Source organism: Cydia pomonella, chromosome 16 (assembly GCF_033807575.1).
Source record: "Cydia pomonella isolate Wapato2018A chromosome 16, ilCydPomo1, whole genome shotgun sequence".
Classification (NCBI taxonomy): Eukaryota; Metazoa; Arthropoda; class Insecta; order Lepidoptera; family Tortricidae; genus Cydia; species Cydia pomonella.
Window position 1 is genome coordinate 14,826,970 of NC_084718.1, and position 19,247 is coordinate 14,846,216.

General features: G+C 36.7%; 1 protein-coding gene across 1 annotated transcript in view; it reads right to left on the reverse strand.

Annotated features, from left to right (window-relative positions):
* Positions 1-4: 4 nt before the first annotated feature.
* LOC133526487 (beta-1,4-N-acetylgalactosaminyltransferase bre-4-like) overlaps positions 5-19,247 on the reverse strand; it is a 404,725-nt gene continuing 385,482 nt past the window's right edge. Inside the window, exons 2-10 of the mRNA XM_061863140.1 lie at positions 16,227-16,330; positions 9,233-9,440; positions 8,638-8,987; positions 7,637-7,772; positions 7,200-7,297; positions 6,220-6,409; positions 5,686-5,808; positions 5,157-5,252; positions 5-4,804 (exon numbers count right to left, since the gene is read on the reverse strand). Of these exons, the coding sequence (XP_061719124.1) occupies positions 4,672-4,804; positions 5,157-5,252; positions 5,686-5,808; positions 6,220-6,409; positions 7,200-7,297; positions 7,637-7,772; positions 8,638-8,987; positions 9,233-9,411 (1,305 nt within the window). The 5' untranslated portion in view covers positions 9,412-9,440; positions 16,227-16,330 and the 3' untranslated portion in view covers positions 5-4,671. The remainder of the gene's footprint in view (positions 4,805-5,156; positions 5,253-5,685; positions 5,809-6,219; positions 6,410-7,199; positions 7,298-7,636; positions 7,773-8,637; positions 8,988-9,232; positions 9,441-16,226; positions 16,331-19,247) is intronic.

Sequence of the window (19,247 nt, forward strand, 5' to 3'; positions counted from 1 at the left end):
CAAGTTAAAAAACGAAATATTTATTTATAAAAACCAATAAGACAAAATAAAATGAGCTTATCACCTTTTCTTAAGTATCTCAATGGTCACTTACCTACCGGTTGTATACATTCCTAACTTGCGCTTCGCGCTTGACACATTTCCAAATAACCTTCTTTAGATCCACATCCAAAAATCTTATATACCAACGGACTTTGGCTATCATGGATTATAAAATCATAATCTTAAGTATTTCTAGTTGTTCGTCGATTGCATTATTTCTATGTATAGGTTTTCTTAAAATTAGATTTAACAGTATCTTTCACGGAATGCCATTAACATAATGTATTAAAATAATGTATAGTTCTTGTATGTTTGCCTTTAGGTATATGACAAATCCCAATATAATTATAACTTTTAAACACAATGCTTGCCAATGACAAATCCCAAAATCTAATTAAAACTTTTATTAACCCATTCAGTGCCGGGAACTCGGTTGACGGGTTCTCTGTTCGTAGTCGCTTTTGTCCAGTGACGGAATATATATAGACAACGCTCTCCATAGAAAAATGCCTTCCAAAAATGACCCCAGCCTCACTGACAGTGATAGCTATCCCTTCTTATTTAATTGTATCCAATAAAATATTTCCCGCTATTTAAAAAAAAGATCTGATTGGTCATTAAAAGTTTTCATTGGCTATAATTTAATCGGCTCGGCTCGCATGGAATGCGTTAAACAAATTCAAAAACATAACAATAGCTTCTGAGATCCATGAAGTTAAATTTATACAATTACCTAGCTCAAATATGGCTACAATACACAGTTTGATTATATAATTATTTATGACATTAAGTAAAATGGATCTCATAATTAATTCTATCAGCCTATCCAATACAATATCAATGTTTGTTAGAAACAGAGGACAAATTATAGGTTGTTTGAAAGAGGCAAACCGTGAACTTGCTTCATTAACCCGTTTACCCCCAAAGTCGTCAACTGACACGCGGCTACACCCCGATATCATTCGTGAATTACGATATTTCCGACAAGTGTTGCTACCACCAGTTCCGCACTGACCACCAGTTCGCTATCGAGAACGTAATTTACTTTATATACATCTCGCTCGTACTCGCTTATAAGTGCGAGCGAGATGTATAGAAAGTAAATTACGTTCTCGATAGCGTATATGTCAGTTTTGACACTGTCAGTGACTCATGGTACTTGTGTGTTCACGATCTCGCCGCGCTCGAGAGGCGTGGCGTTAAAAGGGTTAAATGCGCCCTTGGTGGTATATAAGATTCCTGTACCCTTTCACATCAGTTAACGCATGCATTCTGTAAATCTCCTTTAAATTCGACTTAGGTAAATTTGCTACGAAGATAAGTTCTAAGTATACGCTGTCCTGCTTTATAATTCTCGCTTTTGTAACGTGGTTGTTACTGCGTTCACTTAAAGTCTAGTTTTGAATAGCCCACGCGGTCAAAAACAAAAACTATAATGTGATTAATTTCAGATGATACAAAAGCTAGTGTCACTAAAAGTACGTCATTTTAGTAACCAAGGTCAAGGTGGAGAAGACCGTCTACAAGCTCTTTCGTCACTTTTTACTCTTGCGTAAGGTATAATAGTAGAAGAAATAAAATTTGCACCGATTGGTCATAAAACTTTTACAAACGTTATTATGTAAATGAAACTTTTTTTCGACCCTAATCGTATTTACTTTTATATTAATGTTTCTATAGATTAAATCATTTATAATTAAACAACAGACAATGAATTGAAATGTTGGAATATTAGGAAAACTTAGAAATTACAATCAGACAAATGGAATCAAGATTGTTTAGCTGTATACTTTAAGCAAAACTGGGTGCTAATTGTTTTATTATCCTATTCTCAAAGAGCCATTAGCGATAACATTTCATCGGTGCTAATAATATTTCTTCAACTATAGATAATACGGTTCTTGCCCTCTTATGACGTTCTTTCCAGCCAAAAATGTTATATGCCGGTCTTCACCACACTGACCTTAGTTCCACATAGGGAATTGGGAAATAGTTTATGCCTAGTTCTCCCTACCTTTATTTAAAACTCATTTCTAAAATGTTTAACAATCCACTATCAATATCACCCTTCTTTTATAATCTAGGCCTTAATATTAGCTAAGCAGAGAATTCAAGTAGGTAACCATATTTTATCTTTGGATACAGAGTGTAACGGCGTACTAATCTAAACAAGATGCTCCAAGGACCCAATTTATAAACGAAATTTTCACGCATAAAATACAACAATAAGTAATCATTTATAATCGTGCTGAATTACTATACTTTCGTAAAAAAAACTAATAACTTATCTGTTGTACTTAGAAAATTGCAACACAATAAATAAATAAATAAAAAATGAGCATTTTTACAAGAGGGTCCTAGGAACTAAGGCAAAAGCATTATTACAACTATAATCATAAAAAACAATTGAACATAGAAGAGCACATCATCCACTTTGCAGCAAATAACATTAAGCCACATAGTGTTACATCGTGATATTCTGATGCTATACCATATATATATATGTGTTTAAAGTTTAAATAGTTTGAAAATTGCTTGCAGGTGAGGTTCTCGTTCGCTAAGTTCTATTGAAATATCCGACGTTTGCATCTCACAGATTATTCCGATTTCGTAAAAATATAAAAACCTCTACGTTTATACATTATCATATTGACTTTATTCAGTACATAATTTTCAGACTAATTACTTTACTTACTAAAAGTTAACTTACAAAAAATAGATTTGGACGCTAATAAAATAATATTCGACTATAAACAAATGAACATTCCTTAGTAAGCGACATTTAAAAAATAAAATATTTATGAAACTAGCAAAACACTTAAATACATATGAAACAAAAGGTCCGCTTAAGTAATCGCCTGCCAACACCAATTTCGGCTTAATACTTAGGCCTGCAGACAGACATTGGAACTATGAACGAGTAAATATTTTTTAAATGTACTTTCTAAAGTTTGCATTGAGTTGTTTAAAATTGTACTTTATTTTGTACACAGAAAAGTCGCTTTTATAAGTTAAATAAAACTAAAAAGACTACGTAGCTTCAAGAGATTCATGAAAATACTTCAATTTCGACGCAGATTTTTCCGAACAGATTTTCATTATCACATGGACCTTATTACCTTAAGATTAAAGAATAAAATAAAATATCTCTTATGTACAGGCGAGCTGACGCCCCGCATCTATCACAATTTTAGAGCCGAACAACACAAGATAAAGTATTATAAATAAGCTAATAGGGGTATTTAATATAAATTTGAGTATCTATAGTAATATGGGTTTAGCGTAATTGAGTGAATGTCTCTATTCGATCACGCCAAAGGAGTATGGATACCACATGGTTGTTTTGCTGGCATGTATTTGGATAGACAATACCTAAGGTATATTCAAATTGACCAATTCAAAGTCATTAATTGTACCATTGTTTAAAATGGGTTACTCCATTGTAACATTCTCTGGTATCTATTTCGTCGAACAAATATTTTCATGATATTAGAATCCCTATGTGCAACTTAGCTCTGCAGTACCCATCTTCCTTCGACGAACTTTTTGAAGGTTTAGACCCTAACCTACAAATGTTATGTACAGGAATACAAGATATATTTTTTACTTAGATTCGAGGTTTGGCTTTTGAGATTAAGGGGCCAAATATTTAACCCTAAACTTTACATAGTAATGCAAAAGTTAACAATTGGACGCTCTGAGCGATTTTATAATATTTTATACAACAAATACTGAGGTTAGTATTTGTATATTGTCATTATCTGTACTTGAAATGGACCTACCAAGTCTGTACATTGTTATCTACATATATTACAAATAGGTCGATTTGAAGTGGTACTTCATAGGCGAAGCGCAGAATAGACTTAGATTAGCTTCGACGAAACTAAAAATTGGTAACAGAAGGCCTACTGTCGAGAAACACGAAAATCAAAATTTCGTTATCTGCCTGTCTAACACTTTCATATGATTCAAATGACAGAGAGACAGATAATGACATTTCGCGGTAAGCCCTCTGGTTCCAATTGTAACTAAAATGAAGCAAATTTATAACTAACCTAATATATCTATTCTGCAGTTTACCCATATATAGGTATTATACATATCATGTGATGTGTTGTTTTTCATTCGGCCAGTGTCGATATACACATAACACCAATAAAACTTTGCGAAGATTAAACATACATTGTTCTCTTTGCCATTGTTTTGTTTTTATAATGAAATCTCCGACATGAACACAAGATCGTTTTTCTACACCTTTCATAACATCATTTTCACCACAGCAACAGCAGAAAAATTAAGCTTAAAATATTTTACACAGATACCGATAGATTCAACGACAATAAAATGTTCAAAATAGACAAATATTACAAAATGTCGATGATTTAAAATTAAATAAAAACATAGATTTATATAATACACATTACACTTAATAATATACATCAAACGCAATCATAAAATTATTCCTGGCACAACACTAAATTTGTGACATTCATTCATTCTGTTCTGTAACTGCAGAGCATATTCCAACAAATAACAAATGCACTTAGTAACATTATGGTAACTGTAATATCACAAGCGCGTCACTTGTTACCTTTCGTCGCCAAACAGGAGTTTGGCGAAGTATGTCCATCAGCTATGTTCGTCTATGTTGGCGACGATGTGGGTGTACAGGTGGTGGTGAACTACTTCCACTAGCACGTACTCTAGGGTCGACAGACCGTCTTTCTTGAAGGTTTTGCTCGTTTGTGAGAGAAGCTGGTATCTGCAAAAATATAAAACAAGATTAATATTTCCATGTGTAGTTTTTGTTCTTGATATTTAAGATCAAAGCGAAACAAATAGGTACCCACGATTTTGGTACTGTCTATAACTTGTTTTGGCGCTTATGTCGAGCGATATAATACAGTGTACCCGTCAGATAATAGCCTCCAGTATGTATCGGGGTATGTCGTCGACTAGTACCCACAACACAAGCCACATTGAGCTTTACTGTGACTTTGACCCATAATTATTCTCTCTCTTATTAGGTTATTCAATATCAGGTTTAACCATAAACCTGACTAAGTGATTAATTGAAATGGTCTAATTGATTATGAAATTGTGGAATTACAAACCTTTTTGGATTTGGATTAGATTTCTTGTGGTTCAGCATAGCGTACCGAGCTATGGACATTTTATATCTTGCGACATGGTAGTTCATTTTCTTCAACCTGAAAACAATAATATATCTGTTTCAGAGAGTGGCAGTAACATCACAATCTGTATATATGTACGAACGCGATGTCCCATTGTTAAAAAAGAACATAATATTGTTGATTTTCAGGCAACTTAGGCCCTTAGGTACATACTTTACAAATAAACATACATACATACAATACTCGTAAAAATAAGAAAACTTATAAGCTAAAACTCGTTTCGGCGACACCGTTTTCTGTCGGCGGTGTAGGATTCGGCAAATACCCACCCACGGAACCGCCAAAACACAACACCCTTCGCGATGGTTTCCAGCAGCGGCCGTGGCACGCGTACCACGAAGCTGCTCGACGTGCGAGTGTCCCTCTGCTAGGTAAAGGCCTCTCCCCTGGTTCTGCATTACTTCCGATTTTGTGCTTCTTCCTATATGTACCAGTGAGTGCTATTTACCTATAGGCCATGTCATCATCTTCGCCGCCCCAGCCCCAGTAGCGGTTAGAGAAGCCGTTGACTTTCTGGAACTGCTCGAGTGTAAGAGCCGATACTCCGCCAAAAATGTCTTCGTATGGCAGTCTGAAATAAATAATAATAATAATGAGACTTCCGAGAATGTCGCCATAGAAAATACATATATTCTCATAGCTACATCGTTTTACTACATAGATGTCAGTAAAGATTCTAAAGGGATGAGCAGTCGAACGGCAGTCGACTAGTCTGGCTGGATACGCATTAATTCTTGGGATTCGAGAATGTCGCTGGAGAACACAGATGTTAGCTTGAATGATTTGAGGTGTACTAATACATGGCCAATTTATGAATAAATTCCATTCATAATGTGTCCATGCAATTTTTCAGTTCGTTGTATATGACGGAAAAATATTAATTTGTTTTGACAATGGAGTATCTTCCAGCTTTCTCTAATTTGCCTCAGGAACTTGACTTATTGGTATGCCATGGCAATATTTAAAATATTTTAGTACTTACTTGAAATTTAATTTATCGATGGACGCCGACATATGTCTGGGCTGCCTCGGGCAGGAGTACATGTTCCGTTGGTCGAGCGGCAGGAGATCGATGTCGTGAAAGATAAAGCACTGCCAGCCGCCGGCCTTCTGCTTCTGGCTTTCCACGAAGCCTACGTTCATAAGCTTGGCTCTGTTGAACTCGTGTGTACCTGGTAGTTACAAAAAGTTATTACGCACTTTTTGAATTGTAGAGCCGACTAAACAAACAATTTTTTTTAATTGAAAGGATACATACATATATACAAATAATTAGGGCTATTTGCTCTTGACTTGACCTTTCTTCAGGATTTCCCCGATTTGATCAAAGACGGTCCACCGAAGTCTACCCCTTTCAGCTCCCTCTTCTACTTCTCCCTTATACACTCTCTTTGTTAGCCTTCTTTCACTCATTCTTTCCACGTGTCCAATCCATCTCATATCATTGAAGAATAAATTAAGGATGAACGCGTCATCGTGAGCCTTGTCGGAACGGAATGCACGAAGGTAGATATTGGGCTGTGGCGCTCGTCAGTTGTCGTCTTTGGCAGTCAAAGGGTTAAGAAAATATTCGTTTTCAAAGGCCACAGGGCAATTTTAGTAGAATGTTCGCGATCCCATGACGGGATACTGAACGGGACCAAACGGGATATTGTGGGAAACGCCGGTGTGGGTTTAGTGGGTAGGCTCCTCCCCCTCTTTTTCAATGGAAAAAGCCGGGAGGTGTGAGTCCCACATATCCCCCAAAATGGGCCCACCACAGGCCAGGGGGACGATGCGTAGTAGCATTCCCACACCAAAAAAAGGGTAATTTTGATTGTTGGAGGTATTTAAATTGATGCAAGCAGCGTAGGTACAAGGATTGCATCTGAATGTAGCACCAAAATCGCCTATCAAATATTAAATGAGATATTTCTACTCGGCACAAAACACTTGTTCTGTATCGGCTTAAGGAGTTCTTACCTTCTTGTTCGACTATAAATATTCCATATTCTATCTGTTGTTTCATCAGGAACGGGTGCATATGATTCAGGAATATCGCCAAATGCTGCTGGCGATCCCTGTAATGAAAAATTGAAGTGCTAAGCAATTATTAATGACTCACTAATGTCAAAACAAATTCTATATGTTGAGGTTTTTGGAGTTTTTTGGCGACTTCTGTTCACTCTCGCACTTATGTACATATTTGTTAGAACCACTATTACTTACTAAACACCAGTTATTTATGAGAACCACTATACGCCTGCGGCGATAAGGAAAAATTGATAAATTTACTACTTCGGGCAAGAGTCGAACTTTCTACCTTTCGGAACCGACTAAGCTACCGAAGCTTACTAGAAGCGAGTGACTCTTTCCATTTCTTCCTTATTGTACGACAACAATAACTTAGCAGTGCGAACCTGTATGGCACAATAATGGCAACTTTGTGCCGGGCGGTGCAGTTGGGCGGGGAGTACCGCCCGCCCCAGTGCACCTCGGGGTATTTCTTCTCCACCACGTCTAGCTCCATGTCCGTTTTGTTCACTGGTATTGGACCTGGAATATTGTAAAAATGCCATTTAATAAAATATTGACCTGTACAACAATATTCCAAAATCTTATTTCGCACTTTATATTGATTACATTTTACTGTACGTTCGAAGTAAAGTTAATGTTTCGTGACTCGTGACCAGACAGAGAAATTTTTGTGGCAAAAACGAGTGCTTGAGAAAATGAAACATCGACAAATAATAACATCAATAAGTCAGTCATAGTTTAATAATTAAAAGATGTAAATTCTACTTGCTGTAATTTACCGGGAAATTTCAAGAAAGCAAATCAATTACAAATCCTTAATTATATTACATATATTAAGTATTTAAAAATAAAAACGTAAACTGTAGAATACAGTATCAAAAAAATAAGAAAACTACCAATGGGTGTAACAAGAAAGATATCGAACGTGTTGTGTATTTCGCAATAGCTATCTTTTTATACAATGTTTAAAATATCTATAACGCTAAGGTAACATCGATAATAGACATGTCGATATTTGATTTTATCAATCACTTTATTTTGCCACAAAAACTTCTATGTCTGTTCGTGACTATTCATGAGCGGTATGATAATGCCATAATTAACACAACGATATACCCGATAATAATAACTTAGTGACCTAAACACTGGATAGCTGTTTACTGAATAAATTATGTGCTGTCTTTCATTTCAACAGAATTTGGTGTTTCTTAAAAAAAAAAGCTATTTACACTACGGTCAGAACATACGACACAACTAAGTATCTAATATACCCACACGTTTACTATTCCCCATCATCCAGCTATTTACTTGCTCGTTAGTCCCTCTTGTCGCGAACATACTTAATTCTATTAGCTAAAGCTAAGTCCAAAGCAATAATTCTTACCTAAATCCGGCGGCATGCTATCGCATAACGGTAACTCTGTCTCGTTCCTCCTAAACTCCCCTTCAGTAGTCGCAGAATTCTTAATGCTGTCCATAATCTTCGATATCAGCAGCGTCGTGCTGTCTTCTATATCTGTCCGGGTCATGTTTGGCTGTATATTGACGGTTGCGTTGTCGGGTTTACGTTTGGTCGTGTTTTCAGGTTTCTTTACGGTTGCGTTCTCTGGTTTTCGTCTGATCACGTCGGGGTTGCGGCCGGTTGACTGATTTGTGCTGTTTTGGGTTGAGTTTTTAGTGTTCTGAGTCGTTTCGGCTTGAAGAGCTTTTGGCCAAGGCGAGTGGTCGACGGATCTGGAACGAGATACACTTATTAAGTATTTAGATGACAAAATTAAGATAAAACAGGTAGTTATGTATTTTTCAGAAGACCTCAAATCGTGTTTTTTGAACAGAAGAAATAATGTAAAATAAAATATAAATGAGTCAAAGTTTTAGGAACTATACGCCGAGTGGTTCAAGAACTAATGATGGCAAGAGTGAAAATAATATATATATCTTATTGGCAAGCGCTAGAATCAATATGAGCAGAACTATACCTGATAGTAGGTTGCGTAGCGTTGTACAGCGGCGTATACAGATACGTCCGGAGCGGAGACGCTTCCAGTATGGAACCAAAAAGGTACTCCACAGCGGCAAGCGCTAGAACCAACAGGAGCAGTAGACGGAGCGCCCGCGCCGCTCGGCCGCCCCTCGCGGCCCCGTTCGCTGCGTCCATCAACGCATGCGCACACGGCACGCACGCACCTGAAATAGAAAAAGTATGCTTTTAAACTACTAGCATATATTGCAGCCGTATGGTTTGTTCAAACTTAATACATTTTTATCTGCGCCACCGCTGCATTGTTGTTTCATGTTCTAACAGCATTTAATTTTTGAAAAATACCTAAACAAGTTTTTTAATTGCTAAATGTTTTTCTACATTGAATAAGAAATCTCGTATTCTTTGCTGGACTAGAACTTCATAGTTTTAAATAGTAATAGTAATAAGTTTGTTTGATATAACTTACAAGTGCATCTCTTTTGTACTTAAAAAAGGTACTCGAAGGCCTAATGATGCCTCCGGGATAAACTGGGATTGCGAGTGATGTAAAATCAAAATGACGCTAAAACAGTTCAATTTAGATGGAAAGTTTTATAACTAAGTTTCATAAGAAATTTTCGTGTAACTTCTAAAACTTTCTTCAATTTGGCCACTGTTTAAATGCTGTCAAACACGCCAAAATTTACTCATCCGTGGAACAGTTCGGAATACTGCAGTTCCATTTTGGAAGCACATCAAACTTGCAAGAAGTACGTTCCTGTCGTGCCTGTGCAAACGTAGTCAAGTTTACAATGAAGCAAGTCACACAGTAAGCGTTCAGAGCTTTTTGGGGTGACGTTACAAGCGCTTAGCTAGCATGAGCGAATGTCAACCGGCCTTCGTGTATACAAGGTGCCCGTGAGCATTGCGAGACATTTTAACTAAGCATTCCTGGTAATATTTAGAAACTGAAATGTCATATAAAATTTTCTGGATTAGGCCTAGTTTCAGAGATAACTAAATGTTTTTCGAAATCATTCATTCGCCATAAGTCGGTACAAAACACATTTTTGACTGCGGTATTGCCACTTTGAGGTCTAGTCTGGACATACCTATTGATTGACATCGAAAAATTTAAAAAATGTATTCGAGAGGCTACCACCAAATAAAAAAAATTTTTTAGTTAATTTTAGGTTATGTGTTTATCAATAAAAATTACATTTTATGTACAGGGGTGTTCTAAAAAAGGATAAAAAAACCAAAAAAATATTTTTTTTTGTCGAATATCACAAAAAGTCATATAACATTTTTTGCTTCTGTTGCCATCAGGAATGCACCGTTAAAATCTCTTGCAATGCTCACGGACAACTTGTATAGAATCGTAGGAGTTAGTTAAGTTTAATTAGTTTAAGAAGTGAAATTAACGGTAGATGTCGCTAGGTGCCTCCCTAAGGCGCGTATGAAGGATATGGTGGAAATATTCGCTGTCAAAGAGTAAGTCTCGGTAGCTCTGTTGGTAGAGCGGCGGGCGTGTCTCGCGCGAGACAGTGAGACTAGGCGTAAGCTAGTTTTAAGTTATAATTTTATTGTTATTAAGTATGTGTATTGTCATGCTTTATTTGAATAAACGAATTTAGGCTATATTCTAAGTGTTCAATGAATTAATTTCTATACTTCCCTTTATTCAAACATAAGTTCTCGTTTGAATTATGTGCGCATGTATCAAATTCAACAAATCCCTAGCTAGCTATAATGTTGGAAACTAACTAGTTCGAAAATGTGAGCAATACTTTACTTAACTTTACTAATCTTAACTCTATAACTCTACTTAAATACATGATTTAGTCTCTATTTCGTAAATAATCATACATTGGTTTTCCCATGAATTCGTTTCGCTCGCGCTTGGGCAAGCAATGTCAATACGCGGTCCAATACAACCCCACGTTTCACTCTAACGTGTTTTGGAAACATGAACTTTATTCCATACGCCACAGGGTCGCTTTATTACAATTTAATTTGTGACGCGATCTCCGGAAAGTAAACAATCCGGACACCTTGTCAGACGCTCGGCTGAATAGGAAATTACTTCCCATAAATTTGTGTAATTTCTATGTTAAACTACAGTAGTTTAATATGATAAGACATTATTAATAAGATACATTGCGTAAGATAACTTTGAGCGAGCGTGTGTTACGGTGCCGTGAGTTCAGATCGCAGCTTGCTAAGCACTGAGCAGACAGCTGAGCGCGCCCGAGATACCGAATATCATTGTTATTAATTAGTAACTTTTAACAAAGCAAAGCATTTTTGAAGCAATTTTCATATTTTTAGCTTAAATTTCAAAGATTATGATTAAGATTTAATTTTCATATTTGTGCATAAATTGCTAATGGCGCATTTCAGACCTATGTTCGTGATTATAATATTTCATTTTCCATCGAGCAAAAGTTGTTTAGTCAAGTTTCGTATAGATGAAATTATTAGAGCAACCTATGGCAACCGTATTATAAACTAGTCCCACAGTAAGGTCAGTAAGGCTTGTGTTGTTGGTACTTGACAACAATGTATAATGTATAGGCACATTGAAAATGCGTTCCGGCGCGGCCCGACTCCAGCCGGTCGGTGGGAATCGTACACACTACACTGTTTAGGTAGGTGCCTAATTCTACATTATTATGCCCATCAATGAATGAAAAAGAAAACACCATATTAATACTCATTTAACTTTAATTTATTCCATCTCACGTATTCTTTTCCATTTGATCACATTTCCGCGTGGCGCTTTACCTAAATGACGAACATTTGGGAGATAGATACGTAGGTCGTAGACACAAATGGTTTCATTTGCTGACATGAGATGGGAGGAAGAAAATATGTATATTATTATTTTTTTATGTTTCTTTGTGTCTAAAACACGTAAATATACAAATAGGTACGGTCGAGTTCACAAACATATTTTTCACGTCAGCAGCTCGAACAAGGGTAATTTGCTGCTTAAAAACAGTGAGCAAAATCGCATTTTGCCCACCGAGTGAGACAAAATAACATTCAAGACCTTTAGATTCGAATGTCATTTCAACGTGCGGGGCCTAATACAAGTTCGAAATATTTGGATTCTATTGTCTTTATCCCTTTCACGTCATTAGTAAAAAGAAAGAGACAAAAAGTGCATACGTAATTCAACGGTATATTGACGGTTTATAATAGACCCCCGAAATAAGTCAGACCGCATCGTTCCAAAACACCCTACGAGTCTTCATTCGTAATACTTAATTAATGAAATAAAAGTTTAAGATTTAATAAAAACACCATATTTTACGTATTTTATTATACAATCAAAACAATGAACTTACACAAATTTACGCAATTGTTACGCAATAAATAATTCTACTTAACTACTTTTAACGATCTCTACTATAGTTGACAAATAGTAGTATCCGCAATTCGGACCGGATCTTACAAAGTTTTTTTTTTCCAAAAAAAAGTTGTCGATTGAACTGTCAATTGATGTTCGTTAATTCATTATTTTCGTATTATTTTATTGAAATTTCTTTCGTTTTGTTTTATTGCGGTAATTAAAGTTAATTGTTAGAATACCTTCAGAAAACATGAGTGAAATAGTGATCCGTCCGTCTGGATTACATTTTTTCAGGTTGTATTTTTTAATGGCGTGAAAAATTTTGTGTACTACACGAGATCAAAGTTATTTACATCTCGTGCGCTTTTGAGTCCCTTACTACGCTCAAGATTCTAAATTAGGTCTATTATCTATCTATTATAGAATCTTTCGCTTGTACTGGACTCAAAACAAGCACTCGAAGAAATATCGAACTTTGCTCTTTTGTTGTACAAATAACTATTTCTATTCGTCGACTGTAACCGTTGAATTAAGATGTCGTATACCAAACTATAATTGCATACTTTTCATGTATGTGAACATAATATATATGGTGCACTAGTGCGATAATTAACAATGTCGAAAATGGAAAGGGCCATATGTACTGTAAAACGTTATACAATACATGTGCGACTAGGTAATTCGCAACGAGTGACGATATTTTAAAACACGACCAAAGGGAGTGTTTTAAATCGACACGAGTTGCTTTCCTATTTTTCGCACTAGTATCGTATGTACTATTTTGTAAAGTTAGCTTGTAAAGATGTCTGTGAACTGGACTGTAAATAATATTCATACTCTACTCACATTGCACACAACATCTTCTATGTTCCCCGCAGTATGTGAAAATCTTACCAAGGTAGCTTCTACGAGTAAAAACCATGAGTTTGTTTAACTAACCACATTGCTTACCGCTTATCGCTCGATACTGAGTTGAAATTCATTACTGGTAACTAGTAATTCATTTATCGCTAATTATAATACAATTTTAAAGTAGGTAATAAAGCTTGCATGCATGGATTATGTCGTATTTAGGGTTTATTTCACAATGTCCAAGTACTGAATAGCTAATTAACAAATACAATAACTGCCAGATAGATCTTCCTGTAGAAGCACTTTATCTACGAGTTAAAACTTATTTGAAGATTGTCAGATAAGTGGCAAGTAGCTCATTCATTCAGGGCTTGGACATTGTGAAACAGGCCCCCAGTGAATGATTTAGTGAGATGAGGTTGAGCGCTGGGCAATTTGGTTTTCTGTAAAGGAAATTTCAGCGCTGCGTCAATGAAGTAATAAAGTGTCAACGTTACGTCAAAAACAGCACGTATACAAACCTAAACGAAACACGACTTGATATGAAGTCGTGGCGTGTGGGGTACAAAATGTACTGACTTTATATCAAGTCAATGGCGGCGAAAATATAGTCGAAGGTGTGTACAAAAATCCGGATTAGCGTAACCCAAACCTTTTTGAACGTTGAGAAGATTTCTGTGCATAACAGTAGGATGTGGGAATATACATACAGGGTGCCCTGTAAGTAATTGATAACCTTCTAAGCACCGACAAGGCACCTTAGGCTCCAGATAATGCACTTATATAGGTCTACTGAAAGTTTCATGGTACAAAGAGTGGGTGAGTGATTGTTACTGCGTTTTTAATTTTTTTTTTAAGTTGGTCACTCTTTTCTCCATACACTTTTTTTTACGACAAACGTTCAAACTAAATGAGTTTTTTTAAGAAAATTGGTCTGGCCACCGTAAAGCTCCAATACACGTCCATAAAAATCAAACAGTACGAGAAATCTCTTAATTTGTTACCTGTAGTCGGTCGTTAAACTCAAAAAAAGAAACAAGATTTTTTCAATTGCTGGTGGTGAGTAAAAAAATTATGGAGATCAGTGTGACCAACTTTCAAAAAAATTGTTTATCTTATACTAATCAATATGGCTAAAATGGTAAAGATGTAAATAGCATTGTGTTATATGTTATTTATAAATAAAGCTAAGCCTACAAGTGCATTATCTGGACTAGCCTAAGGAGCCCTGTCGGTGGTTGGAAGGTTATCCATTAATTACTGGGCACCCGGTATATGCTGGTACTAATGATTATTAATTATTCGAAAGCTTAAAATGACGCCAGAGGCATTGTTGGAGTCAGCAGCAAAAATATATAAGCGGGCCAGGTAGTTAAAATACATAGTACAATAATTAGCTGTTAAAAGGTAAATCTGCCCCCCCTGCCCCTTCTGGTCCGCTTAGCTACTACCACAGCAGTTGACTGCACAGTCGCCATCAGATACATCGGAGCGGCCGAGGTGCTCAAAAATATCTGAACACGCACACTACCGCCTTGAAAATAAGGGTGTGTTCAGATATTTGTCAGCATCTTGGCCGCTCCGATGTATCTGATGGCGACTGTACCATACACGATCACACACTCAAGCCCAACAAGAAGTGGTAAGTATACATATACAACTTTAGTAGTAGTCTAGTAGTTATCACTTTATTGCACAAAACAAGTACGCGACACAGTAAGAATACAGTAAATGTGTAGAAAGGCGAACTTATCCCCTTAAGGGATCTCTTCCAGCTAACCTTTAAGTAAGTTACGTATAACTTCAGATATAACTAGCCTTAGCCCAAAGGGATTTTCCATCAGCATCTCTAGCAGCATCCGACTTTTGACGGGGTTCTATACAAACTTTCATCTCTTGAGGCCCTTAAGGGATTTTGCAAACTTTCTTAAAGTACGTTCGGAACTTATAACTCTCTCGTGCAGAACGCTAATATGCTTCTGAGAAGTCGTTGTGGCCATATAGCACATATTCTGAATGTTCCCTCCCACATAAATCAGTCGGTTAATAATTAGGGATACCTACTCACGTTACGTTACGTACGTGGTTAATTAAAGACCGGTGGCTTTGGATGCGAACGACTGATTTGTGTAATGTTACGTAAGTAACTATTATAAACTAAATATATTAAAACTAACAAAACAAATCAAAACTATTTAGTATTCAAAATTTCCTATCCACCACAAGTCTCTAAGGTCTACGAGTATCCCCTGAAAAAGGCGGCCAAGGAGTATTTTTAAGGTTACTTTGAAAGTAAGCTTCAGTAAATAAATCGCGATCCTCATCAAATCATTACAAAAACCGGGTGTTTTATAATATAAATACAAATTAAAAATACATTTTTTTTCCAAATGACATGAGAAATTTACTATCATATTAAAATTAACTATAGAATATGTACAACAGCTTCTTAGAGTAAACAATAGCCCTCATTGCCGGGCACTACCTAAAGGTTATGGCGCCATCGCTTGAAACGATGCTTACCTTTGGCCTTTGATATTAGATGGCGCCACTTTTTGATATTTAACAAATTGAACACATATCAGTGAAAGAATAAGGGATCAAAGACAAATGGCGTTCTAAAATTTTTAATTATGTGCCGAAAAATGACAGTAAATTTACGTCGCTACGTGTTTCTTTGACAATACACCTGTATTTTAAATTCTCTTTGCCCGCAACATAATACTTTTCGCAACTCCGAGAGGGTAGCGACTCTCAGGTAACCACACCCTGTATTATATAATAAACATATACTTCTTACCTTCAAGGGAGTAATTAGTAAAGATGGAGCACGATGGAAGTGTCCCATCCTTTTCAATTAAAAGTTAGACTTCCTGTATACATTCTTCTCTCCATGGCGGTTATCTGTAACAACGAAAAAACCTGATAAAGAAAACTAAACTGGTAACATAATTATATACCTGTACCCCTAGTGTAAATTTATTCTATAGCGAAACGTGACGTATGCGTTTGCGTTTAGTCTCATTAAGTATGGGATTTAGAAACAGCGCGCCAAGCGGAACGTTTTGGAAACTCAAAATCCCATAGAAAATGAGACTAAACGCAAACGCGTACGTCACGTTACGCCATCGCATCGCATAGCCAATGTTTTCCGAAAATTTTCACTCACTCATTCTCTTGAATGCCTAAGCCCTAAAGTAAATTCAGCTTTTTAACTATTATTTAGCTGTTTATTTCATCATTTCACTTTTAATTTTACCCATAACCTGCAATATCATGCAATAATAATAACATAATACAATAACGAAAGGAAGTATTTTCCCAAAAATAAAAACCTTTTTATCAAAAATAAGCCCCGCAATTATATAAAGTGCGGCAAAAGCCTTCGGACGAGCGTATCAAAAGATTCCAAAGAGGGCGTCAGTGGGGCGCCACCTGCACGGGATTGCCTCAAAATCTCCAAACGACTTTATGAACACTCAACTTTTTACCGTGTCATCTTAATATTTATTATCCTTGTTTACGTTATAACGCAGAAGCACTTAACCTTACTTTATAACCGTCGCGTTATTTATATCATGTCTGAAATGTATTTTTTATTTTCTTTCATAATTTCGCTGGATGAGCTTTTTACAAATTGATAAGAGATGATTAAATAGTAGTTTTGGTCGAATACCGAATACCGAATATATCGGCATAAGTCCGGATTCGCCCTGAGGGTCGCGAAGTTGGAATCTCGACACAATGCGAATTTCAATTCTTTTGTGGTGAGCGTTCCGACTGAACGTCTAGCGACCTTCACAAAGGAGGAGTTTTGGCCGAAGGGTGTCAAGTTTCGGCGGTTCCGCGGCCGGCTCCCTGACACAGCCGGGTTGCGAAATGCATCGCAGCCAAAGTGTGTGTTTTAGTTTTTAAGATATATTTTATGATATGTATGCTAGTTTTAAGGTATTTATCTATGGGCCCATAGTTGCCTGAAAATAAAGATTTGAATCAGTGAATGTGGTTATAGTCAATGTGGTTATAAAAATAAAATAACATATTTGTAATCAACGACTTTCCAAGAATACGTATTGGTACATTAAATATGAAACATAGTGGTTTGCGGTTATTTTTATTGTGTATTTTTACATTTTAGGTAGGTGCGGGCGGACCATCAGGCGGGCCGTATGTTTGGTTGCCACCGTCGTGGTATAAAAAAAAATTCGGCATAGTGGCCGAATAGACGGAATACCGAACAGTTGCTGAATATTCGTAGCATCTCTAATATTACTGATTACACTACCTGCTCGTCACAAAAATAATAAAAGCATACGGCTCGCCTGATGGTAAGCAGTCTCCGTAGCCTATGTACGCCTGCTACTCCAGCGGAGTTACATGCGCGTTGCCGACCCTAAACCCCCCCTCGTTGAGCTCTGGCAACCTTACTCACCGGCAGGAACACAACACTATGAGTAGGTAGGGTCTTGCTTTATTTGGCTGCTATTTTCTGTAAGGATGTACTTCCCCAGTTGGGCTCTGTTCTAGATGTGGAATGACATCCACTGGCTGTGCCCTACCACACAAAGCGAGATGACATTCACAATGCCCTTACCTCTCTTATGGACGTAATTTAAGGACGTACCCGGGTCCGGGTATGTATAGCTTATACTTGCAATTGTATAATTAAACAACTTGATGATGGGACTGACAGGGTTTTAAAACTTCTTAGGGACTTGTTTTAGCTAGCAGATTATATTAACAGGTTTATTAAGAAGATAAAGTTGAATTACGGACAAAGGTAGCCAGTTCTGAAAGCTGGGACAAATTTAATTTGCTATTAAATTAACGCGCGGTCCGTAGCGGTAGAGGTTGACATTGTAATGCGTTTTAAGAGGGAAAAATAGGTTTTTGAATCTAACAAAGTAACGGTAATTATTCTATGAAATTCCAATCCGGGAGAAAACGGTTTTCACTAATCTTAAGTCGTTAAGTCATTTAGTCTTTGATTTTTATGTCCTTCGCTTCAGCATAACATATTCTAGGTTTATACTTATCGGTTGCGCTTTTTTGCAAAAAATAAAAATATTATTTTAAACAGGAAAACCTATAAACCTAGTTTTTCATTGTGTCAATAACATACTAAAAATCATGGAGAATGGAGAAAATTTATGTATGGTCTTTTTGTATGGTCGATCACGTGCGTTTGTCTTAATACCTAAGTGAAAGTACATATAATCTCAAAAACTAATACAAACGGGACTTAATCGCGTATTAAGTTTTAAATTTACCTCCGACGTTTCGAGGACGAGGAGGAGGAGGGTTGTACTAGATATGTAAAAATTTCTTTTATTTATTTATTTTTTTTAAACTCTTTTTGACAATGCATACAAATTTTCATTACGATAGAGGGTCATCCTGAAAGTGAAAAGTACACGGCCCCATTTTCCTGAGGCACTTTTTGTATAATTTTTTTTGAAATAAATATTTGGAGAATAAACAGAATACAATAGATAGATTCGTGTCTTCTGACATACGTGTGCATGTAAGATTTTTTACTTGACTTATTGGATACTTACTTAAGGTTGCTTATTAAGGCGGGATTCTACCAGTGTGTGGCACCAGCATTTCTGTACTGAATACGCTTGTGCCGCACCGCACAGTGCCGCACCAGTCCACCACCAGTGTGGGATCCAGTGAGGACACACTGGTGCGTTGCGTTGCGTTTGCGTCGCGTCGTCGCAACGCATCAATGTGGCATGTCATAAAAATATATGTAAAACGCCGCAGCGTTGACGCTGCGGCGAAGCTTGCGACGAAACAACGCGCCGCAACGCAACGC